Below are 27,598 nucleotides of genomic sequence, written 5' to 3' on the forward strand. Positions count from 1 at the left end.
TTCTGAATTTAGGCACTTCTGAAAAGAGAAAGATTAATCATTTTCTTCTGTAGGTAAAATACTAACAGATTGTGCTCCAGTCCTAAACATCTGCTGTTCAAAAGCTACAGAACGCAGTTTAACCTCCCTTTTATTAAATCCTGGGATTCAATCAGTAATGAGGAGATACTAAGCTAGTAAGTGCATATTACCTTTTTGATATTGAACACATCAATCCAAGCTTGATTAGTAAAGCGGTGTATTGTTCTACAACACTACACAGTCCAAAGCTGAGTTCAGTATTTTAATGCAGAAAATAATTAAAATAAAACTGAAAATAGTAAAAAAAAATGTTCATCAGATAATAATAAATATCTTCACGGCTAGATTTAAACTGTGTTTTATGAGTCTGATGCTTTCATATAATAAGCTTTGTCCTCGTGCATTTACAGTACACTGCACATACTGTATGTCTTTCTAAGAGAAAACTACCATTTGGTGACATCTTCTGGCATAAGCTGGCAAAAGAGTAGCACAGCTAAGCAATGCAACTGGACACAAACATAACGTGTGTGTTCTTTCTAGAAGACTCCAGTATGTTTTTATCCAACATGCCATTTAAGATAAGCACAACTAATAAAATGTGTATTTGATTAGATGCTTGGGACAGATGAAAAAAAGAGAGTACAACATTACACATTCGTTCACTAGGCATTTAATTCTATCAATATATTTATTATTCTTAATTACTTTATAGCCCAGGAGTGCACTGTGCATGTATTAGGTGACAGCACAGCTCTGTATTAAATAAAACTAGTTATTTGAATATGTTCCTGAATTGAAGGGATGGCATCTTTCTGAAATATATATATATATTTTCAACAGAAGTACAGAAATCTCTTGTGAGAGGGCTACCTGATATTCACAGCTATAGAAACATTGTCAAGAACCTCTTTGCATATAAACAGACCATATTTAATAATCCTGTCATTTTTTACATGGGTGAAAAATACACTGTAAGGATTTAACACTATTTAAAGACTGCATCTGAAAAAGAGAAAGTGATAACCAGTGCTTCAGTTACAGTATTTTTAGTTTTAGTGCTGTCTCTTTAAAAGCTTGTAAGGCAAAGCAGAATAACAGTGACCTCAGAGTCAAGAACAAATTAGGTTTAAAGACGCTTCTGACATTTTTTAAACTAATAACTAACTTGCTTCTGTGAAGTAATTACAGCTATCCATATGCAGCTGACATGGTACAATCCCGGCTTCTGTTCAGGTTCAAGATCAGATCTATCTTTGATGACTTCCTGACAAAAGGGCTACAGCTTATGGGTAATTATTCCACGCAATTAAATTTTATAGCAAGTCCTTAAAGCCCAGAGTCTTATCAGAAGGAATCATCTCTCTCTTGTGCCCAAAATCCTAAGGCAAACACACACCTGACCCTCACCACCACACACATTAACCTCTCACCTTCCACCTTTCATTCTAATCTTCAGCAAAGCACATTTTTCATGAACACCATATGCATGGCTTAATTTGTAATGCATGTAAAACACCTTGAATAAGCAAAGTTAAATTTGCAGAGTTGCAGTTATAAAACATCTTCTTCTAAGCTTACTCTTATAAGCAGATATAAACCAGCTTTCAATTACATTGAACAGAGGACAACAAAGAACCCCTATTAATTGAGGCAGACAAGTCATGCATTCACAAGTGAGCCCATCAAGGATTTCTGAACTTACAAACAGTGAAAGCACACAGGAATGAAACCATTTCTTTAATGTAGACTGAATAATAATTTCTATATTTGTGAGAATGAATTCTTTATCAATTCAATGTTCCTTTCCCCCCTGCAGGGATATTAGAGACACAGCTGTGATGCCCCAAAATAGTTTTTGTCTTTTTTAACATTTTTTTTAAACAAAGGACAAATTGCTGGCTTGAAATCCTTTCGGAATTCCAGATTAGCTACGTAAGGCATCCTATGTAGCTAATCACTACACACAAAACAGCAGCTAACCTCACAAACAACGACAAAAAAATCACTGTTCTTTTATCTGATAAATGTGACCTCTATTAAATTTCTTATTTTATTTTTACAAAAAATTGGTCCAGTTACATTAGGAATTAGTTTCTTGTCTTCACCAAATTTGTAGAGTAAATGCATTCAGGTTTTGTCTTAAATTAATAAACATCCGCATTCCATTTATATTCAATTTACTATAGCTGGGCAACCCATAATTACATGTTTATTGTTGTTAATTTTTTTTAAAGGAACAGGTTGTCTTTTGGCTTTCGGGGCATAAAAAAACACTAATAATCATAAACTACCTGGTACAGACCAGTAGGAATATCAGGCTTGCAAGTCTGTAAATCGATTACTGCTATTATAAAAACAAACCTTTTCACATAAAGAAAGTATTTATCTTTTGGTCTTGGTACAAATCTGTGGTCTCTTTGACGCAGTGCATGACTTTAACAAGCCATAACATTTATCTGATGAAACCCAGATGGAGCGAGAGTGTAGAACTAGCAATCCCAGCACAAGGTTCTTTCCAAATAAGGCATCAACATCTCAAATGAGAGAACGTGAAATAATTTTAGCCTCAATCCCTGCTAATGAGAAGGCTGCTGGATGTTGTCCTGTTACAGTTTTATAAAGAAAAGGTCAAGTACTGTTTTTTGCACTCCAAAACTCATCAGTTTGTCATTTTGTGCACCGCGGTCTTAAGTGCCAAGACTAAACGTACCCTCTAATTTACAGTTAAGGGTCAATAAATCAAGGGTCAACATCTTTCCACCGAACTACAGCAGCCATTTATTGAGTTCTGCTATACATACTTTCCATATGTTTTCAATCAAAACAACAAGAAGGAATATATATTTAAAAACCTAACAAAAAAGTAATCCTATTCAAAAACCATTAGAAAAATAAACAAGTGAAGCTACTGAAAATAGGCATACCTTCATAAACTTCCTCATGATAATCCAGATGTTTTTATCAGCCCCTTTATTTCTACAAAACATGCAACATAAAAATGTCTGCACAATGATATTCATCTTCGCCATTAATAATAATTATTATTTTATTTAATATAATTATGTAAGGGGGCAAGCCAGTTTTAAAAGAAAAGCATTCCAATCTAAAGACTGCAACCTCACTTAAAGACTGTCGGACAGTAACAGATCAACCTCTTGTCCCAAACAAGGATTTAAAACAGACAGATTGGGCTGGAATTAGTCAGTTAGAACCACAGACGGAGAGGCAGACAGACAGAGAGGCCTGTAAGTGAGAAGCAAGTGTTTACCATTAGTGTCACAAGACCGACAGTAGATTCATTGCTGAAAACCCCCATCCCCAGCCCCAGAATTGTGGAAAATACCCCACTGAAGTGTTAACCACTTGGCCCACTTTGAGTCCCTTACTTCAAAGAATGAGGATAGATGGTTGTTTGAGTTTTTGAAGTGCAATAAATAAAGGCAGACAAGGTTTAATAAGCCTTGAAAACAAAGACCAAATGTTTTCATGTGAGCTTCAATAGCCCCTGCATGCTATTATCTCAGGGAAGTACTCTCAATCACAGTGGCCATCTACTGGAAAGCTGGAGCAGCTGCAGCATTATTTGAATATTCAAATACAGCAATCATGGGGAACATGATGTACAAGATTTCTAGAACCAAATGATTTTCATCACTGTTATAAAAAACAATTCTTGTTTCCTGCAGAAGTGTACAATAGGTCCACATGTATGTACGACAGAATTTGTAACACACACTAAAATTATGCTTGAAAGCTGGCATGTTACGTATCAAGATTATTTTTGCTAAACATAAATAAAAATAAACAGTGAAAAGGATGTAAAAGTTACAATCATGTACATTTCAAAACCTTAGAAATTAAAAAAATGTACTGTTTAGAGAGCAGTGCCAATCTAGTACAATGGGGAGATTTTTATAATTAGTAGGAGCAGTCAGGCACAAAATCATGCATTCAGCTAGTGCCTGCTACTGCTTTGCACAAGAGGAAGGTAATTGCAAAGCACTGCAAAAACAACAACATAAGCAGCAAGGGAAATAAGGAAATTACTGTTTTGGATGCTTAAAACTGGTTAGTACTTTGTTGTACAAACTGATCCACGTCCACCTTCTTTTACTCATTTCACTTGATTACTTTTGGAGTAATGTTCAGTGTACGTTGTCTGAAACACTGCAGATGGTTTGCTTAATTAATTCAATTACGGGGTATTATGCATGTTCTCTTCAGCAGCATTTTAACCCGTCTCACATAAATCAGCAAACAAATTATTATGAAATAAAGCCAGGCTGACAGAGTACTCGGAGGCATAAGAGCATATTTTAGAACAAGCCTTTTACATTGTTCATTATTGCCATAACAAATGGAAAGCCAAAGGTCTTAAAAGCCCATCTGGGTCACTTGCTTTATTTGGAATTGCAAATTCGATTGAAACTGAAATAATTAAATGAAACATAGAAAAACTGGACGTTATGTTTATTATTAAGAAACTGCATAGGAAAATGTGTAGTGGAAACAATGAAACAAAGGTATTAGGCAGGTTAGAATGCTTATATACTGAAAGGCAAAAAACATTAAACACATTTATGTTATTGTGTTATTTTTGTGTTTTTTAAAAGAGCAAGATGCATCAATACATGGTATTGTCAAAAGTCATGAAATGTATCACTGGTAAGCATTCTTAATAGTTGAAAATAATGCGGTAAGCATTTTGAAAACTCATATGGTCACAAAAGGTTTAATTATGTTAATTAAGTCTGCATCCCTCACTTTGCCTTGGATGTAAAGAAGTTAATACAAAGAAAAATACACACAGTGGTGCCAATTCAACAGCTGCACCATAAATTGATTTGAAAAGTAAACATTGCTGAAAAACACGCACTTCTACATGTTATTAAGGTGTCACCATTTTTATGCTGATTAGTGATTAGCGAGACCATATTAGAAGTGAGAGTCAACATAAACACAATGACATCAGACTAGGGGGAAATATGCAATAAATCTTCAGGTCATTTTTGTTCCTGAATTAAAAAGAGAAACAGAATATTGTGTGGTGAAAAAAGATTCGACTAGTACTGCTTCTAAATTTGTACAAAATACACAACGGTGCATGAATTTTACAGAATTATCATTTTTTGAGAGGATGTTAAGATGTACATGCATTGCATACAAGGCTTATAAAGGCTGAGTTATAATCTAAGACTGAGGATTGCACAGAGGAACCAGGAACTTGAGAGGATGAATGCTGGAATGTTGCAGTACTTTGTGTCATGTGTATCCATCTATCATCTAAGATCTATCATCTATTAGACCATGTTTGGATGCTTGTTAGAGATAGTGATTGCCTTTGTCCTGGTACCCCATGTTATCACAGCAAAACAGGACATCTTAAACACAAACTTCAGTTAGCCACTACTGCAGCCAAAGCTGTAATTGAGATTTGTACAGAACAGTGCAAAGACATTTAACAGATGTGGTTTACAAAGCTGTAGGCTTTATCATGACCAACTCCTTACTCAATATCAAGTTACATGCTAACAGTTGGCAGCAAATGGAGGCAACCTTGGATATACGGTATAAGATGGGAAGATGTCATTTTCTCTGGTGAATCAAAGTTTAATCTGAGATTTACTGTACAGATGGCAGATTCCGCACAAATGCCAGAGAGTAACGTCTGTAGAATGATGCTTTTGAAAGAGCTCAGCAAAGGAGGTGTGATGATGAGGTAATGAGCACAAGTAATGCTTAATTCCAATCAGTAGGTCTTGTTATACAGTAGTGGGGAATCTTACTGTCAAGCCCTAAGCGAACATCTTGAGACCTGTCTACCATCCAGCTACTTTTTTTAACATGACAGCTTGTTTTTTTAACACAAACATGATCAACCCGAGAGTAGCAATGGTTACACGGCATCCCTTCATGCACACAACATTCAAGTGCTTGCAACCACTGGAAATGAACCCATGTAAAGAAATTTGGGATGAGTTCGGTTGTCACGCTCGACTTCAATATCCTTGACCATTGAACAAAGAATTAGAGTTCTATCAATGACTGAAAAACAACAGGCCTTGAAATACCAATGGCTACAACTCCTGCTAGCCCCTCATATACTTCTGGTATGTCAAAGCACAAGCTCACACTAATGACTAAGCCTCAGTGACTCAATTTCCAGGCACCTGCTACATCACAACCAATTCATTCCAACATGGATTGTAGACATCCATTCCTCTAGTTGAATGTAGGTATACTGAACCACAAAGTGTTTTTGCTAAGTGAACAATCATAAAATGATTTTCACTCTTGTTGCTCATGTTAAAACATGTTTTCATACATTAAAACATTTCAAGGGGGAAAATGTGGAACACGTTTTCCATGACTAAAGAACACCTTGTGACACCACACAAGGTGACCATCACCTAAGGGCATTATCCGGGTGGGTCCACAGTGACCCTCAGCATGCCCAGCATCAGATGGTGTTACAACCTTTCAAACTGATACATAAAAAAAATCTAAACTATACAGAATTTGGAAATTGATTAAATTCCTCTGGTGTCATTTTGACTGATTAAATTAACCATTAATTACTGACTGTTATACTGTACACTTCAGTCACCCTTATCATGATAAGGCAATGAGGTTACTTAACCTTTTGAATGTCAAACCTTGCGTAAATTAGGAAAGTAAAAAATATGCCCTGCTTATCAAGAGAACAAAGCCTTTTTGTCATTGGTAGCTGGAGACTATACTAAATTAGTGCTCAAACACTTGCAGTCCGGGATGTTCACAGCCAGAAATTTCTAACTTGGCAAGCCGTTACAGTCAAACGCAGTTCATCAATGCAATTGGGAATTCCAAGTGTGGTGGTCCAGTCACTGTAGTACTCCACCTGCAGTACCTGATGGCAACCTGACAGCATGATGCTGTCCTGTGACTTCACCTGCTGCCATAATGGCAGGCTCTTGATGTGACAACACTCCAGCAGGACAAATCTCACCCTCATTCTGCTGAAGTAACAATGCGCTCTTGCAAGATATCAATGTGACAAATACAGTACGCCATCAACGTCCTACTCAACTTGGTTCAAAGTATGCATCACAGATGTACAGCTCCAATTTACCCAGCTGTGCTGTTGAAACTAATAGCATGACTTTCAAAATTAGACAAATGTGATCCTCTGACCAATTAGCTACTAGCAATAATCAAGACAGGCCAGATTGCCTCCTCTCATTTATACCTTTAGGCTCTTACTGTATATTGCTTCAAATGTTGACCTCTCACGACTATCATGTGACTTTTAAATTAGGCCCCTTGTTAATGACAAATGTTTATCAGTATAATAAATTTGTCTGTTATGTCTCTTCAATAAAATATTAGTGCACCTGCTACAACAAACATGACAGGTTATGTCATTTTCCTTATAATACTTCAGTGAATTAACTATTCAGTGGCTCGAAGTTCTAAGATTTGTTTTACGCTCAGTACAAATTCAACCTAAATTTACCACAGATGGCAAAAACATACAGAGCGCAAAGAAGATACTCCTTTTTATTTATTTTTTAATTTAAAGCCTATATTGATGGAAACAGAAAGCCACAAAAGCAGGATTATCTTTCAAAATGATCCCATTACATTGTCCTAACAGTTATACAAGATTTTCTATGAGACGGCCAATGATAAAGCATGCAATAACATCTCGGCTATTATTTAACAGGACTTTCTATCATCGTGGCATGTTATTAGCGAGCAGACAGAAGTGTTACATCACTGTTGGCTCTCAATTCCACATGTGAGCAAGAACGAAATTGGGGGACAGTGTGCTGCCAGACACAGAGAGATAGCCAGGTACAAAGTAAGTCAGAGGAAAATAAATTTCTCAACAAAAAAACACCCCTATTACTGAGAACAGGAAATCTATGCTCAGCATTAATCGCATCAGTCAACTTCTGTTCTTGAGCCTGAAAGACTATAAATGTCTGTGGCAAGAGGAATCACTATCTGTAACTTACACAAAAGGATTGAATAGAAAGCTCCGATGCACAAAATAAAGATAATGATTAAATTTTAAAATGAATGCCCTGTATTGTACTCCTCACAGCACAATATTAATGCACTATGTTGCTATACGCCAAAAGACAGACCACGCAGTTGTCAATTCTGATCTGTGAGATATTTAAACTAGGACAGCATGGTGGCACAATGGTTAGCATTGCTGTCTTGCAGCACTAAGACCCTAGGTTCTATTCCTGGGATCCTATCTGCATGGAGTTTGTATGTTCTCCCTGTATTCACATGGATTTCCTCTGAGTGCTTCGCAGTTTCCTCGCAGAGTCCAAAGACATAGTGGCAGGTTAATTAAAAATTGGCCCTGGTGTGAGTGTGTACATGTCTGTCTGTGTGTTACCTGCAATGGACTGGGTATAACCACGGTCATGTCCAAGGTATGACCTGCATTGAGCCAATTGTTTGCCAGGTTAGGCTCCAGCTCCCCCGTGACCCTGTATTGGACAAAACTGTACCATATCGTAAACTCCACCTAAATCATATGGTGGAGGTTAATCTGGAGACACAACCAAGTATCTCAGTCATTAGTGTTACAGTAAAGTTGTAATGTAGTATGATTTCTAACCAGTACTTTGATTTGATTAGCTTATATGAGAAGCTGCATACAACCGAAGGCATTTATCTTCCATTTAAATGGTTTACGTTTGCTAATGTTTGCATTTGTTTAAAGTATAACAATTATGAAGCATCTGATATTGAAGTTCATTACTGTAAGCTTCCACATATACTGTCTAAGAATTCCTAGAGAAATTCTGTACTTTCTTAAATATCTATTTATTAATCTGCCTAATTCACATTCATTACAGGGGTAGAGAGGACGTTCTAAAATAAATGGAAAGAAAGTTGAAGAGTTGAAGTCTTATTACCTTATTGTTTTTGTGCAGTTTTTGTCGGATATTATGACATTCTTCAATTAATTGAGTAAGCTCTGCCCGTGCAATGAAGACTTCTGATGAATAATTCTCAAGGCTTAGCAGAGATCTGTATGAGAAACAAAACCAACATGGATTACCAATCTTAACCGAATTCTACAATTGTCTATAGAACTTCTTAATGAAAAATGTCTTTCTTAAATACTAAAGGAAATGCATGTTGAATTCTATTTACTACATGGATCCAATAAAATGTCAGATTTTATGCTTTTGCAATTTTTGGAATCAAAGCAAATCAAACTTGGCTTTTCTTTTTTTTTTTTATTAAGGTATTCGATCAAATGCCCTCTACAGTCCTTCAAGCGACTGTCAAGGCCAATGGCAAAAGCCTTTCTCTTTCTCTCTTGATGGATTTCATAAACCTATTCTCTTCTGTGACATTTCTACTGCTTCCTTAATGCTGCTTCTTGTTGGTTTTCTCTCTTTACACTTTTATCCTTCATTCCTGGCATTATTAGTTCCAGTATTCTGTCATCCTTCAATCTGCTATTATGCCCCAAGTGTACCAGCTTGTGATCTTTGACTTATTTACTGATCTTGATCTTTTAAGTTCTTGACATACACTATACTTTTTTACTTACTGCTGCCAGTTGATTATAGCACTTCATCTCAGATGTACTCAGCCATTCTAGATCTCTTTTCCTCAAGGTTTAGGTGTTATAAACACAGGGGCACTTGCCTAGAATTCTCAGTTTTCTTCTGATTGAATTGTAGCCTTTCTTCCAAATCTCGCTTCATGTACAAAAGTTTTCTAATGCTATTCAAATTATTTCACTGAAGCACTTGCTGTCATTTATCAAACTTTCAACATATATGAATTATTCCACACATTCAAAATTTTCATCATCTACCTACAGTATTTCCTCTTTTTCTTCTCATTACTATGATTTTAACGTTATGCTTGTTTATGTATAGTCCTTAGTCCTTTCGACACTTCTCTCAAATGTTCCTAGAACAATGCTTTTCTTGTTTATTCAATCTCCACCACTTTCTATGTTTTCTGTGGCCATTACATTTTTGAAAATGCTTCTGAAAAAGGAGGACAGGAGCAGATCATCTAGCGATATTAGCTATGCTGGTATGTTTACTACCATTTCTGCTATTAGATTCAGTGCTAATTTCTGTTTCCATCTTTCCTAATTCCACCTTGTTCTTCACTCAAGTTTCTTTAACCACATTGATCTTTTCCATGCTCATGTGAATAATGAGAGCTTTAGCTAATTTCACAGACTCTCAGGTATTCTTCATAAGCATTTCAGGATTGAATTGCACCAATATTTGGGCCACATACAGTACCTGTCTCACATGCTGCTCTTCAGCCTCCTGCTTTGATCAGCTCACCTAGAATGCTATCCATGCCTCTGCTCTTGCTAACATCTACTTTTGATCTTGTTTGTTAATGTTTTGCATTATTCTTACCGTTGGCATTCAAGTTTGGAATTTTCCTTTTTATATTTTTAGTTTGTTTTGTTACCTCTGAAAGCTCTGTTACTAGTCATCAAACACTAAGGAGAGGAGGTATACAGTATCAGAGTTATTGTTTGAAGAAACGAAGCCTGCAAATCGCATGATTCACAATTAACATCAGCCTTTGAGGTAGTACAAGAATTTTCCGATTTTTTTTGCTTGGTTATACTCCCAAATTTAATCTCAATCCAAACTTTTTTTGGACAGGAGTAATAGGTATTTGTCAGAACTCTTGGAATGGCAGATCTCCAAGGAAAACCAGGTTGTTGCTATAAGTAGTGCTGGTGGACAATTGGCTAGCACTCCTTCGTTTGGACCAGAATTTATAAACCAATATCCCATTATGATAGCTGAAGTCCCTATGCCAGTGGAGCGCTGCCAGCTGGTACGCCATATGACCCTGGAACTTTGTTGTGTGCACTGAAAAATCGGGACAGGTTTTCATATTTTCTATTTTAATACGTGTCGAATACGCAGCCCATGTACTATGATACAGAGCGCGCTAATACTTGAGTGGACACAAGAGCCACAATGTAATTCTATTCTAATGTATGTGATTTTGGAACAATGGCAATGTTGTAAGCACAGGAAAGCGTGATAGATAACAAAAAAATATTTAAGAACCGTTCTAGGTTAATTTGAGAAAAATACACAGAGCGTCTCTGTGTTTCACTCCCACGCGCGTGAAATAACTTTTTTTAACTTCTGAGACGGACTCCTGAAACGGAAACGGGGAAAATTGCAAGCTTGCAGATTGCTAAAGCAGGTAAGCCCCACACTATTTTTGAAGAACCTTATTTACCGTTGGCAAAAGACCTGACACGTACTATGTGTGGCGAAAAAGCTGCTAAGCAGCTCGACCTGCTTCCCCCTCCGAAAGACACAGCCACTCATAGAATTACTGGCGGATGATGTCAAAAGTACGCTGATAGAGCGCGTTAAGATGAGCAGATGCTTTTCACTGCAATTAGATGAATCTGTAGATGTCGTCGATTTGGCCAATTTGCTCGTTTACGTTAGATACGAGTTTGAGGGTACGTCCCATGAGGACTTTCTGTTCTGTAAGCCGCTACCAACAGGAACTACAGGAGAGCACATATTTCAGTTTCTGAATGAATTTATCGAAGAGAATGGCATCGGCTGGATAAAATGCGTCGGAGTTTGTACAGACGGTGCTAGAGCGATGACAAGCCGACACAGCGGTGTAGTTGCACGAATTAGAGAGATTGCTCCAGAAATGCATGGACGTATTGCAACATCCACTACGAGACCTTTGCCGTCAAGAAAATGCCTGACGATTTAAAATCTGTTAGACTCTGTTGTGAATTGTATCAAGGCTTGAAAAATGAATTCACATCTCCTTTGCTCGACTAAACAGGCTCACCCCTCTCACTGAAATGGTGCTTTTTTATTGCTTATTTTTAATTGTTGTTGTTCCTGTTGTCACTCTGTAAATCGCTTTGAGAAGCCACGTTTAAAGGCGCTATATCAAATAAAGTTTTTATTATTATTATATTTATTATATGTGTGTGAGAGTGTGCGTGCACGTGTGCTCATGTTGGTCATTGAGATTTTCTCGGGTTCCTACAAGATGACTTGTAGGTGGTACTTGGATGCTTTGGTTTGATCAGGGGTGGTACTTGGTCCAAAAAGTTTGAGAACCACTGCCCTATGCTATACAGTACAGTACATTTCATACCATATACTGTATATACGAGATATATCATGTTTTTATACATCATTAAATACCCCATGGCAAGGTTCATAAAAACAGGTGTGTTAATCAAGATGTCCTTGCAAAATTCTGCTCTGGGCTTGCATCACCTTTCCTACCTAAAGTTCCTCATTAATTCAATTAATGAAGCAATTTCTCATTGTATCACCTAATGTGCTGTAGAGTAGCTGCTGATGTATAATAACTGTTGTGTTAATCAAGAGGGTTCACTCCTATATGTAAAGCATTTTTTATTCCTTTGGGATGAAAAGAACTATTTAAACACAAAGAATTACAATTAGTAAATTATTTTGGATCCAAAGTACATAGAATTAAGTAGTCACCACATTCTGCAAAAGTTAGCCTAGAATACTGACACCTCTCATGTGTGCTTGCTGATTGTGACTGCACAAAATACTGTCCTCAAGGAGAATTCTTTCAGCTGAAGATTTTAAAAGAAGGCAGATTCTAAGCTCTGAGTAACAGCAGTATAAAAACAAAACCAAATACATGTTAATTTTAACATTAACATAACGTTTGGCAAAGATAAAAACCTAAAAAAAGAAGAAAAATTTATCTTAATTGCAGTATTTGATTAAACCTATCAGAAACATTGTTGTGAAAGACAGCTTAATGTACAGTATATGTGAAAAACTATAATGGCATTTTTATATATTATGTTAAAGCATAACTATTATTAACTTTCATATCTAACTATTCAAAAAATTAACTAAGTATAATAACTATCATTTATATTTAATTTTTTCACTTGTAGTGGCTATAAATTTACTTTAACCAAAGTATGTCTTTCCTGTATTGTGCTGAGAAGAAGTCAGTTAATTAAAAAAAACAAGGGTTAAATTGCTGACTATTACGACAAGCTACTGGCTAACAACTAGAAACTTGTGTATCCAATGCCATCTCCTTAAACCTCAATTTACATTTGTTCCTTGCATGTTTAATACATGTAATCTACAAGGTTAAATACAGTAATATAGGCAATCTCTAAAATGAAATAAGAAATCAGTGTTCCATTAGCAGCACAGTGGATGTCAGTGACATGATAATTAAAGAGATCAATTAATCCTGGGTTCTCTCTTGTTCCGCAAGTGATTGGAATCTTAACTTTGGTGCTATACAGTACACAGTACTACAAAAAATAGATGAAATGCTGCACATAAACAGAAACGTGATCCCAAGACTTGTACCTTGGAGACCCAAGAGGTCCAGAGATGAACTCGACACAGTTTCAATCTTGGCTACATTTATATGGGAGTAGATGTGATTGGCACAACACCCATTAAAAATAACTACATTGATTTAAAGAGCAATATTGGGATACAATGTGCATGGCCACTCAGGGGTGACAATTTCTGGATGGCTAATTAATTGGAGATGTGTGAATCTAATAATATTCATTGAACCACATGTAACTAGTACAGCAGAACTATAGACATGTTCCTTTTTCTTCAGGTACAGCACATACAGTAAGAGAAAGTTTTAATAAACCAATTAATGGCTCTGTGTGAACCCCCAGATCACAAATTAAATTACCCTACAGCCTTGATTAATTGACAGGAAAACACTGATCTGCTTCTTTTTGGTTCCTTTTGTGCATGTGGTTTTATTTTATGAACCTGCATCTCCTTTTTGTCCCTGTTTTTCTCTACACTTTTTATAAAAGTCCAATTTTAAAAGAGACATAAATGACTCCTGCTTTCTGCATAAAAATGAGCAGCAAGCACAGTGAAATGACCTTATACTTGTTATAGAAAAAGCATAAAAGAATATTCTATAGTGTCTCAGATTTTTCAATCCAATTTCATTTTAACAGTCACATTTAAGGAAGGTTGATCGCAGCAAAGAAAAATAAATTATACTGTAGATCCTTTTCATCTGCCCTTGCAAATGATCTTCTCTTGTGTGCTAGTGGAGTACAGGATATTAATCTGACAAAGAACTAAGAGGTCTATAGCTAATTTAGAAAAGATGATGATGAAATACCTCAGTCTGTCTGTGAGAGATTCAAGGGCATTCTCCACCTCAAGACCACGACACGCCTGAGAACTTAATCCTTCTGCCAGTAGGATGACCTGAAGAGACCATCAAGAAACAGCCACAGTATACAGTAAATACATTTTGTTTGTGTTTAGGTATTAATGAGGGCTAGTAAACAAAAACAACTTGTTAAATCTCAGATCCTTCCAACAAAATAATTATGAGTTATCCTTGCTATTTGCATTTTGAGTTACACCATCATTCAGTGAAAGCACCTCACACATACAGTACTTTAATATTCATGATGAAGTATAAGTCAGCTGTCTGCTATTCAAAGCAAATGTGTAAAACGGACACCCGAAACTTTGCTTTTTTCATGAAATAGCAAACTTTATCTTTAGAAAACATAAATCAAGATAAGATCAGTCTAAATTATGTAATAAATTGGCAAGGCCTAATTTTAAACATTGTGTACATATAACAGATAGGTCATTGCTGTTGTACATCTACAGTATGACTGAGAACACCTAAAAAGGACTGTGGTGGTCTGGAACAGACTTCTTTATCCATGCTGCTCACACATGTTCCCTGGAATCTTTAAGGAAATGTCTGGATGAGATCCTGAGAGAGATCAATAAATGTGACTAAAAGAAAAGGAGCAAAATGGGAAGAATAACCCCCTCTCTTTTGTAAATGTTCCTACAGTATGTTCTTATGAAGACTCTTGGACAACATTCTGCAGAGTCAAATCAGAGAGGAAAGAATGTAAAGAAATTAAACATTACACAGTAGAATGCTTTTTCCCGAGTATCCTGATCTACAGAAAACCAATGAATCTCTCGTTTAAAATAAGGCTTAAAAAGTGCTTAAGCATGCTTTACATGAAAGGTAAACATAGAGGTAAACCTCCATGGTACTGTGGAAAATTCCACAGTAAAAGTACAATATTCTTGATTATTAAAATATGGCAGATATACAATGGCTTCTGTACAGCCATTTGGCAGTTCAGGTTTGCTGAACTTGGCAGTTTGTCTTGTGGCCAGTTTGAGTCAACAAGAATCTGTATTAAAATCATGTATTCTTACCACACTCATTCTTGAAGAGATTAAGGAGGCAAGAATCAGTATCCCTATATAGTATGTAATAGTACCCCTACACCAACACTAGTCACTCTTGAGTCGACATTTCCCCTTGCGATGACCAGGCCTGAACAGTCATCTTTTCTTCCATTTAAGTTAATTCTACAAGGTAATTGCTACAAAGAGGAAGGCCTCAGTTTAGAAATAACACCTTTACAATGAAATGACAGTAAAAGCCACAAAAAAATGGATAAGCACAAAATATTACATTGTTTAAAACCATACATTATGCTCTAATTTTCCCTGAGCAGCTAATGCCAACTGTACCTCATTAGAATATTTTGAAATACATTATAAATATAACCCCAGTTTCAAGATAAATATTAGATCACAAAATTAAGTTTATGGTTTGGCTATGACATCACTGCCTCATTTGTAAAAAAGGTTCCTGATATGAATGTTCAAAATATTACCAATGTCACAGTACATAATGTGTCACATGGTACCCCCACCTAAGTGATCAATACTTAGTGTGTCATAATATAAGCTTGCAAGGTTGGCTTAACTTTGTACATGGACAGAGGGAAGTCAACTCCTTTCAAATTGTAAAACCACGTTACTGTCATACAGATCAGTAATGTTATTAAGGGGTCGCTAATGTTTACATTCAGTGTTTAAACTCATCACCTAGGTGGCTGATCGGGTCATGATCTGATGTTGCTGTGAACCAGAGCACGCAACAGATCCTGATTTAAAGTATTGGGTTAATGGTGTCGTAAGGGAAGGAGCATAACTCTTTCACTATAATGATATAACGATGTTACCATTATAAAGGCAATTCCATAAGACACAGGTCTAGGCCAATTATGGGAGTATCCTGTCAGGTGGTGGTCATGCTACCTGATACAGCAACTGTGGGTGACTGGATGGACAGATCCTAAATGCCCTAGGAATGTGACAATATGTTAATCTCGGGAGCAAAATTCCTAGTGGGCCTGCCCATCTTTCATTGAGTGGTGTCATCACTGCACTGTAACTGAAGCAATAAAGTCGACCTTCAATTAAAAAGAAATGCCACCTTTACAGCCTCACTTACAGTACATGCATTTCTTACCAACAACAGAAACATCACACCCTCTTTTGTTTGAAAAATAGACTAGGACAAGCAGGATTTAGTCCTTCAGTTTAGCACAAAAAAACAGATACCCATTTAACCCATTTAACCTCAATCAGTGGATTTTTCTGAACTCTAAAGTCTTAGAAGAACGAACTAAACGCCAGCAAATGTCCACCTGGCCCTTTCAGTTCCTGAGGTGTCTGTGAAATGACTAAACTACTCCAGTTGGTTTTCCATTCACAGCCTTCTGAGTACAATTGTTATTGTGGTGCACAAAGAAACAGGTTATAACAATACAAACCAGTATGAACACACAATACACGGATCTGCCTAACATAGGAAAAACTAAACAAAATTTTATAAATGATTTGATGTTTATCTAGCTAGCTTCAGCTATTATATTCCTATTCTATATTTTATAATTCAGAAATACAAATACATATACTGCACATAGACATATTTTAATGATGTTACTTAATAACACAGCATGCTCTAACTTATTGTCTCAGTAGTTTACTTTTATACATATTGAAGACCTCATTCTACCTTCACCATTGTTCCATTAAAATAGCGAGAAAAGATTATCAAATATACTACTTGCACTAGAACATCAATCTCAAAATAAGTACAGCATTTCACTATATATATATGATCACTGTTTGAAATGCTGTTTTTTCCACTTGAGTCTTTGTAAATCAGTTTATGTTGGTGTTTAGAAATTGTTGTTTAAAAAAAAGCTGCCTGTCAGAGGACATACTGAGCAGGTAAGACTCTAATGGCTGAACATCGCAATGTAAGACATGTTGGGATCTGGTAGCAAATTCCAAAAATTTTAAAATAGCAATGTAGTAGGTTCTAAAATACATGAATATACAAATACCTGTCTCTCCAGCTGCATCACCTGAGCCTTCAAAAGATTTACACGTCTTTCCTCAAACTTTTCTTCCTTTCCCTCCTCAAGCAACTGCTGATACTGACCCCTGTAGAGAGATCAGTATTTTGTCAAGGAACCTTAGTTAGAACCTAAGTCAAGTAATAGAAATGGCAATGAATTCTGAAAGTTTTCTTCAGTATAACTCAGGAAAGAGTCAATCTTTTAAAAGTCAAAATAGCCTTCAAAAACTGCATCAATTTAGATGGTCTAGAAAACAGAAATACTAACTTTTTTATATATATATTTCCTACATGTGTTAAACCTGGATGTATTCAGACACTTTATAAATATACTGCAGACCATTTTTGTTTTGTGAACCATTAAAGTGATAGATTCTATTTTCCCACCTGTTGGTGGTTTGGAAAGTATCCCAAAGCAAGGTGGTAGCAGCTAAAACTGAATGTACAGTACGTTGCTGTTCTGAAAATAAGCCAAATATTGCTGAAATGAAGCAAAAGTGCTAAGAAATTAATTTTATTCAGTATGAGTTTTAATACTTGAACTTTCAACTATTCAACTATTCAAGTGTTGTTGCTCAAAGTTATAAGAAGCATATCTATATACTGTATTGTGTTCCAACATAATATCCATTAGCACATACAGTAAATGACACAAATTGTTACACTCATGTTATAGCTCTAGGGAGGGTAAGTGATGTAATCCTCAAGGTGATGGATTACATAATGGAAGACTGGTTTAATATTTAGATTATTACCATATTAAGCCATCTTTCAATGAACAAGTGGAATCACACAAGAAAAAGCAGAACTTGCAATCTGAAGATTAAGTCTTGTTTCCCACTGGGAAAGTGCCTCTGTGTAACCTCGAAAAAATATAGTAATGTAATGATAAAGATCTTGAACTCAAATTGGTGTAAGACAGAGGCCATACAGTATTTATGAAAATAAATCACTAGGCGATACTTAAATGTTAAAATACAGACATATTTCACATGTATCATCACCCATACAGCAATTGGGAACACCACTGCATAAGAAATTGTTATTTATGATATTCATATTTATGATAATAAAATACAGCTTTGGGGTAATGTGTAATTGAAAGTTTGTTAGGGTTATCAAAAGTACAGAACTTTGTTTTAAATTCAAGGGCTGTTGATATTTATAGAATGTAACTTGCTTAATGGGCTCATTATTCTTTATGACTGGGGAAGAACATTCATTGTGTTCAAGATCAAAGACAATTTCTTTGTTTTCTAAGAATTCAAGCCATTCTGATTTGTACCAGCAAACAAACTATCTACACCAAACTGAAATAGGTTGGGGTCATCATTATCATTCATCAAAGAAAGTAAGGTGGCATCTTCGAAAAATTAATTCATATTCCTTAACTGGTAATGTCTAGGAATTGGTTTAAACCATTTCTTAATCAGTTGCATTCCTAATCCACTTTACATGATCAGCTGTATAGAAAATACAGCGCAGTGGTGAACTCACACATCCATGGGGTGTTCCACAGTTAGCCTCAGTTAGTGGAAGAAAGTAAATAATGGATTTAAACCCACTGTATTCTTCTTGTAAGGAATTATTCCAAAATATTAGATATGTATTGATCTATATTTAACAATACAATATCCAGTCAGATTGCGTTAAAAGCTGAAGGCAAGGGAAATTTACACACATGCCACTAGAGTACTGTGACTGTAACTTTTCAAGTGGTATTGCTGAAGCAATTATATAACAGGCCCTGGATTAGACAGATTTCTCTTAATGTCCTGCTGGGTGTTACAGTTTCCAGTAATACAGTGACACCTGCATCTTCTCAGGCTAATGCAGTTTTACAGTGATGTCAGCAAGGATGTGCCTCTTCTCCAATCAGCACTGTACCTCCCATACATCTCTGTAGAGTTTGCAGCACATTTAGAAATGAATGGTTCACTGAGTGGATGGGCTAGGACAGCCCATTCACATTTCTTCGTTCTCCTGTGTGGGTCTCCTCATTGTGAGCCAAGACATCAAAACACAACCAATGATTTCAAATAATGTGGGTATTTAATAAAATAATTGGCAATGAGATATTTATTTAAAAAAAACAAGTTGTCAGAGTATTTAAGATACAAAAGGAAGCAAAACACACATAAAACTCGAATACATAAAAATATAATGCTGGATTTGTCCTAAAATGGAACATTTTCCCCAACTTGCACTTCCAACCTTAATTCAGTTGTTAATCCCTTACTTTAAATCCTGGAGCTCTCGTTTCAGCTTAATATTCTCCTTTTGAAGTTTCTGAAATTAAAAGAAAGCACAGAAAAACAGTTTAAATTTTAAATGATTCCTGGAATCACTGGTTAATATCTTCCTCAACAGCAATTTCTTTCAAGTACTTTGTAACTGCATTATACAACAATCCCCTAGCCAATATATAAAATAAGATAATTAAGAGCATAAGAATGGTTACAAAATGGGGGCCATTTTGCCTATTTTGTAGCATATTAGGATTCTCATGCATTTCTGGTCCTTAAATTATTCAGATTTTTCTCATAAATATCGCCTTGGCTACTACACATAGTACAAACTGTACAAATCTCAAATAAAGAAAACGCTTGCCTTTTTTAAAATTTAATATTAAAAAAGAAAACGCATACACACTGAAAATCAGAAATCACACGAAGGATGAAAAAACTGATTTTCTGATCAACAGAACATCATTGAACAACCATGCAGATTTGCACAGAACATCATGTTTGAATTTTCAGAAAATTAAATTTTAAAAGTACTGTACTTTATTGTAACCATGAAGTGGTCAGAACTAGTCTATACAGAAACATCTGCATAATACAATATCTACAACTTTGCCATGACAGAAACCAATTAAAATATGTCTTTACAAGTATACATGTAGTACGACAAGATATGAAAAACTATTGGCCCACAAAAAGAATCTGATTTGTTAAGTAAAGACCATTTTACGTAGTGTACTTTCTGAGAAAGGCAAAAACCCCATTCATAGCCTAGATCCTACAGTATGAAGTTGTTGACATACAGTATCTGTTCTTGATGTAGTTAAAAAATATGCAAACATGTATTCAAAATATATCACATTCAATGACATTTAAAACAAAGTAATGGGTGCAGTATTGTTTCTAAATGAATGTCTACAGGACATTTACAAACCTCTGCATCCAGGTTGCTCCTGTAAGAAGATCTTGGATTAGGATCCCTGCTTTGTCCACTTCCCTTACTCAGTAGATTTCCTTTAGAGCTGTGGCTTGTGGATGGGTGGCTCTCACCAAGGTAACTAGATAAAGATTTGCTCAACTGAGCAATGGTTTAAATGTCAATATTTCTTCAAAGGTACATACTGCAATCACCTGTAAAGAAGGCTTAACGGATAGGGAATGTAGAACTTATTTTTTATCTGTAATTGTGTTATTGAATTTCAAACAAAATTCTAAGTGTGTATTACTTATATTATACACAGAAAATATCTCTTCCCCTCAGAATATTGAATAAAGTTTTAAACGCAAGCGGTGCTGCTTTGAGTACAGAGAATGGACTGTATTGCTTGCTAATTATAAAATGCTGTTTTCAAACAACCCTGTACTTTCATTATTCACTTTGATTTCATTTCATACCCCAGGTCTGTGCATTACATCTCACAATGACCTGGGTCACAATGACTTCATTTTAACAGTCAACAGTATGTGTGTGTCTGTTTTTGAGGGGATGTATTATTTATAAATTTCTACTCCTGGTGCAATTTATGCAATATTTTCTAGAAGTAAAAAAGAGATACATGTCTTACTCTAATACTAAAGGCATGTCTAGATATCAGTTACCAGAACACTGATAGAAAAAATCTTTAATTGAGCATATATCAGTTACCGTGCAATATTATTCTTAAAGGCAATTGGTTATTACTGTCTGACCACAAAATGTATGCACTGTGTTTCAAAATTCTGTTTTGTATAGTTAGATATAAGCTATTCTATGGAATATAACACTGCAACTAAATTTTATTGTCACAGTATCTGTCTGACATCCAAATATCTGACATACTGTACAATATTTCTGAGATGTCAGAAAATGTCAATGATATAACTCTGATAAACTCTGAACTCCTTTCAGTTCTTAAACATGTTTGAGGTTGCATTTTACCTGTTGTATTTCAAAATGAACACAATCTCCAATATTTCAAGTTGGAAAACAAACTTGCAAAGATTTTAATCAATTTGTTAGATTAGTTGAGGATTCAATTACAATAGGTATAGAAAGTATTGACCTTCATTGTATTTTGCCACTTTTTGTTTGTTACAACTGGAAACTCAAAAGAGTTCTTGTGCAATGAAAATGGTTAACCATTCAGATTGAACACACCTGTCTTTGTAAGGTAAAATAGCTGTCTGGGTGATTTCCCACCTTTGGATATTGTATACAAAACAATATGAAGACAAAGGAGCTTCTGCAACAGAACAGAATTGTGGATAGACATTAATCAGGAAAGGGCTTTACTGTAAAAAAGATTTCAAAGGCATCGAGTATCCCACAGAGCACTGTTAAATCAGTGGAGAAAAAGTGGAGAACAAATAAAACTACTCAGAAACTTCAACAACCAGGTCGTCCTCCAAAACTCAGCAGCCATTAAATGCTTAAGGTCTCAGGGGAGTGAATGCTTGTTTTTAATAAAATAGCTTATGGGGGGGGGGTCAATACTTTCTGTACCCACTGTAAGCAGAAGCTGTAACAAAAAAGATTAAGAGTGTGGTTCTGAGTGTGGACTGGGAATCCCTGCTGTCGGGCAAGATTGTTGTATGGAGTAAAAAACACAGAAATCAAATGGAGATTTGGCATTTGGACACTTCACTAAACAATACTGAACTTGCCCAAACCCTGGGGCAATTTCAAAGACATGGTAGAAAAATGTCAATATTATTACTGGATCATAAACTCCCAGCTCTAACGCAGTCCCAGTTCACATTTATTGAGTTCGGATATAATTTGAATGTTTAAAATGCATGGATATACAAAACATGCAAAAGTATGCACGTGCATGTTTTAAAAAAAATTATATAACTTTAGTTAATCTGACAAACAAATATAATATGTAAAATATGTAATTTTACAAATTAAAGACTATTAAACAATATTAAACTGGAAAAGAAATCTTGGGTGGGAGATATTCAAATAACATCAACAGTGTTATTTAACAAATCAGAATTTAGCAATGATTTTGTCATTTGCAATGGGCTGTTATGATCATTGAATTGTTAGAAAATCATGATAAACTGGTTTCAGAATTTGTTTTTATTGATGGATGCATTAACAATTGGTGATATCTGCAGCTAAATGATGTATGCATGGGAAACTGTTTAAAATCCAGTGCTAATTATCACTGTTTTGAAATTTGCATTGAGGTTTTAATTAATCATTGGTTATACTGTATAACCAGTCTTGAAAGAGAATTTTGTGAATTTGTTTAAAGGAAAAATTAAAATAAGGGCACTGCTAGGAGCTACAACCTAACTAATGTAGATTATAGAATAGGAATGAGTATGGAACAAGATTTTGAGCAGTGAAGAACCCCAACCATTCAATTTATTCACCTCAAGATCTGTCTCAAAACTTATACATTCTGTGGCTAAGGATCTACGCCTGTGGCTGGAAGGTTGCCATTTGGTACCCCATGGCCAGCAGAGAAATCCTACTTCGTTGGGCCCCTTAGCAAGGCCCTTAACCCCAACTGCTCCAGGGGCACCGTATAAATGGCTGACCCTGCGCTCTGACCCCAAGCTTCTCTCCCTGTCTCTGTGTCTCATGGAGAACAAGTTGGGGTATGTGAAAAGACAAATTCCTAATACAAGAAATTGTATATGGCCGATAAAGTGATCTTATCTCTTATCTTATATCAACTTGCAAGAGCAACTGCATGAAACCAAATCCTCACCTGTTTATAACCTATGCAATCTGGAGACCACTAGAACCATAATGCTTATTATGGGAGCGATCAGATGTGCAGGAGTTTTTTAAGACAGGTAACCAAAACTCTTGACCCTCATTTACAGATGTGTCTTGCAGGATCACACCCTATTCATCTTAAATTACATCTACATGATCATTCTTATTAATATGATTTTTCACCACTGGCATCACTGACTCTTGATTCAATATTGGTTAAACAAGCTTTAGGAGACATCAGTGAATTTGCAGTCAGCACAATAAGATTAAACACTTTTTTTTCCTCGAGATAATTAAACTGATCAGTTACCTGACATGAAAAGATTGTTGCACAAATCACAAAGTACAAATTTAGTGACCTTTTAAAAACAAGGCTCAACACAAAGAGCCTATAAGGATAAACATGACACGTGGTATTTAAGTCTTGCAATGTGTGACATATTAAATTCAATTTTCAACTGATGGGACTGCAATTGGCTATTGCACCTACTCTACAAGGTACATACATTTTTGCCCAGCACCGTGTCTTCCTCAGCTTTAAAACCACAGGAGTTACTTCTCCACAAGATCATGATTCATTTTGATGTCCTGCAGCCTTTTTTCTATGAGCCAACATTCAAAGATATCCCTTAAAGATTAACTACATTAACCCTTTTATTAGCAAGTAATATTTTTATTCAGAAAAGACAGAGCACCAGTCCATCCGGGCCACCATCCATACTTGTCCAGCAGCCATATCACCCTGTAACTCACAACTGGCAACTCCCTGAAGCTAAGCAGGTGAGAGCCTGGTCGTTACCTGGATGAGAGACCTCCTGGGAAAAACTAAGGTTGCTGCTGGAAGAGGTATTAGAGAGGCCAGTAAGGGGTGCTCAAACTGCAATCTGTGTGCGTCTTAACGCCCCAGTATAGTGATGGGGACGCTATACTGTAAAAGGGCACCATCCTTCGGATGAGACATAAAACCAAGGTCCTCTCTGTGGTCATTAAAAAATCCTAGAGCGTTTCTTGAAAAGAGTAGGGGACTTACCCTGGCATCCTGGCCAAATTACCCATTGCCAATCATGGCCTCCTAATAATCCCCACCTATGAATTGGCTCCATCACTCTGTTTTCCAACATACTGAGAGCTGATGTGTGGTGAGTGTACTGGTGCACTATGGCTACCGTCGCATCATCCAGGTGGGTGCTGCACATTGGTAGTGGTGGAGGGGAGTCCCCATTACCTGTAAATCTTATCGAGGGACTTTTATAGGGACACACTAATCCAGTTATGTCTTCAGATGCTTGTAGGAAACTAGAAAGAAACCCATGCAAATACCGAGAGAACATTAGAGCTACATTAACCACCATGCCCCTGTTGTACATAACAAACCACCATAATCAAAAAGGCATCAATGCTGAATAAGGTTCATAGGAAGATGGAACAGGCCACCCAGGCATGTTGTTGAAGCAGACACCCTGGTATCTTTCAAGAACTGTCCAGTCGAATCTTCAGATCAACTAGCGATTAGCAACCAAAAAAGCTAGATAATCCACACGTTGCCTTCTCTCATTTCTACTGTAATTTTCTTGTGTTCCTTACACTGTACTTATCATAAACTAAAATTAGGATACATACTGTATCTTCTTGCTTTCTTTGAATCTGCCTATTATAACACTCCACTACCAACACATCACTTCCATACTAACAACTTATTTATAGATATCATATGATAACTTATCATAGACTGCTTGTTGGGTTCTAAGGACCTTTAAAACATATTATAGAGAAATTGTTGAAGGACTATGCTGTATATTTCCTCAATCAAAGAGGAAGAAGAGCAAAGAGTGGAAGAAAATGTTTCTTTGATTTTTTGTTGTACAGTAAGGCTAATAACTTAAGGTTGATATTTCACATTAGCCAATGTGGGGTTAGGGAATTTTAGTTAAAAAGGTGAAAGGTTACAAAGAAAAATGTTGATGATATAATAGTGTAAAGACTGCATGCAAATAAATTTCAGATGGACAGTAACCTGACAGCTCAAGGACAACTCTGCAGTTCTAATCTAAATGATGAGAAGCACCATTCATAAAATGACACAAATATGTGCAACAAAGGGTAGAAAAGAAATATCAGCTTATACCTCTGAAGATGAATGAGCACATGTAATTTGTTGTAAACACAGGTGAGAGGAGGAAGATAAAGAACACTTTCAATTCACTCCATCCTCAAGTAATTTTCTAAAAGTTATTTATTATTTTTATACCCTCTAGCAATACATAGATCGGGGTATGAGATTGCTTGCCTTTCTCTGCTTAGTACACAATAATTATGCTATATCAATTTACTATCCAGAATGAACTCCAGCACAATAATTAAAATAATTCACCTTGGGGGCTTATTACTGTCCATCAGCGGGCAAAATTCCACCCTCTCGGAAATCTGCTTTTCCATTAGCCTACTGAAAACATCTTACGAATAGCGTGCCGAGCTTACTGCTTTTTTCTAGATGCTCAAGGAACAAGGCAGCAAGATAAAAATGAATAATTTATTACTTGCACATCCTGTGATGACATCAGCATTTTCCCTTTCCCTCTCAGCGACCTCTTCCACTCGCCTTAGCTCTCCCTTTAGTGTAAAGAATGAGGACAAAGTTGAGGACGACCTGTTTCTTACCCCTGCTGAATTCCCACCAGTACAAGCTGGGTCAATGAAAACAAGCCTTGCTGAACTGAAGCGTGACGAAAGATTCCTTGACACACATCTGGCTTCAAAAACGCACGGTGTCTGAATTGTGGGAAAGAACTCTTAATGAGTCGATCCAGCTTTACAGTGACGTCGTATTGCCGGTGCTGCTTTAAGTGTTTTTTTTATTTTTCTTGTTTTGAAAAACAAACCCAGCTCGGAACATCTCAGAATAGTTTAAGGCACACAGCTGGTTCTTTCAGAGATGTGTCCTCACATGATCCCAACACAATCTACTGTATACAATATCTTCCTGGCCATTGAAACATTAAAGTCACAGAGTCTTCTTTTGATCTACAAAGAAAAGCTGGTGACAGCAGCGTTACCGTCATCTAGCCTGTCCTTGTCAGATCTCAGGAGTTAAGCAAGGCTGGGTCTCATTAGTACTTGGAAGGGAGATCTCTACAGAAAAGCAGGTCACTGCTGCATGTGGTGTTGATGCACCCTTAGATAGCACTCTTTCCTCCCTAACAGAATCCCCAAGCCAATGCTTCTGTATGGTGACACAGTGCTGTGTTCAAAGGAGATGCTGTGCTTCAAGCAAGACCTTAAAACAAGGTCCTAACTATTTGGTCACTAAAGATCCCACATCATTGTCCTTAAAACCAGTGCTTTTATCCAGTTTCCTGGACAAATTCTACTTCCATAAACTGGGCTTCCTTAATTGCCCCTTAACAAAACTGATGAAGTACAGTAATTTGTCATTTCATTGCCCAATGTGCTATATCATAATGGCTGCTGCACTATAGTGCTACAGCTGTAGAACAGTATGTCCCCTCCTAAACAAAAAGGGTTCTGGCATCGTTTAGGGTAAAAAGAGCTTTCCAAATCCAAGCAGTTAAGTACAGTGCAACAGACACTGTTGATAAAATCAAAAACAGCACAGCTTGAACTACCTTTGACATACTGTATCAAAGTTATAAGGTACCTTTGTCTATCATAAATTATTAATGCATGTCATGCCTTCAAAGATTATCAATGACTCTGCAAAGAAACGTGAATGAAAAATATAATGTGGCGGATGCAAGAATTCAATGTTCTTCCAAAGCCATTGTTGGATCATTTCTTTACCTCCTCAATTTGTCCTGCTGCTCTCTGCCTGACTGACCACTTTGTTGTACTGGTGGATTATCGTTTATTACTGTTGCAGCTTTCTACCCTATTGATCGCCTTTGCTCGATGCTGGTACAGCCTGCTATGAGCCTCACTGCTTAAACAGCTTGCCCTAGCAATGAATTGCCTATTGTCAATGTAGAACTACATAGCACAATATTTGTTGTGCAAACACAGTAAGCATTTTTTAGTATTGCAAAGGAACAAGTAATAGGTTTATTCCATGCTGAAAAAAAGAAGAAAGAGAACACAACGTTTCGGCCGTGGAGCCTTCTTCAGGTGTCACCTGAAGAAGGCTCCACGGCCGAAACGTTGTGTTCTCTTTCTTCTTTTTTTCAGCATGGAATAAACCTATTACTTGTTCCTTTGCAGCCTACGCATGCTGACGCAGCTACCCACCTGAACTATTTTTTAGTATTAAGAATTACAATATAATGCAATATGTTTTTGCTTCTCAACTCTCTGAGTTACTTGAAAAGTGCTCATAAAAAATATATCACTATTACAAGTACACCAAAAC

At 36.4% G+C, this 27,598-nt stretch overlaps 1 protein-coding gene across 1 annotated transcript in view; it reads right to left on the reverse strand.

The window, feature by feature from the left end:
- The window catches only part of LOC148837733 (uncharacterized), a 116,713-nt gene that overhangs the window by 66,858 nt on the left and 22,257 nt on the right, over nt 1-27,598 (reverse strand). The window contains exons 2-6 of the mRNA XM_088911728.1: nt 20,458-20,601; nt 19,520-19,569; nt 17,267-17,366; nt 14,197-14,285; nt 8,946-9,060 (exon numbers count right to left, since the gene is read on the reverse strand). Of these exons, the coding sequence (XP_088767854.1) occupies nt 8,946-9,060; nt 14,197-14,285; nt 17,267-17,366; nt 19,520-19,569; nt 20,458-20,601 (498 nt within the window). The remainder of the gene's footprint in view (nt 1-8,945; nt 9,061-14,196; nt 14,286-17,266; nt 17,367-19,519; nt 19,570-20,457; nt 20,602-27,598) is intronic.

Source organism: Atractosteus spatula, chromosome 3 (genome assembly GCF_055471065.1).
Source record: "Atractosteus spatula isolate fAtrSpa1 chromosome 3, fAtrSpa1.hap1, whole genome shotgun sequence".
In the NCBI taxonomy this organism is placed as follows: Eukaryota; Metazoa; Chordata; class Actinopteri; order Semionotiformes; family Lepisosteidae; genus Atractosteus; species Atractosteus spatula.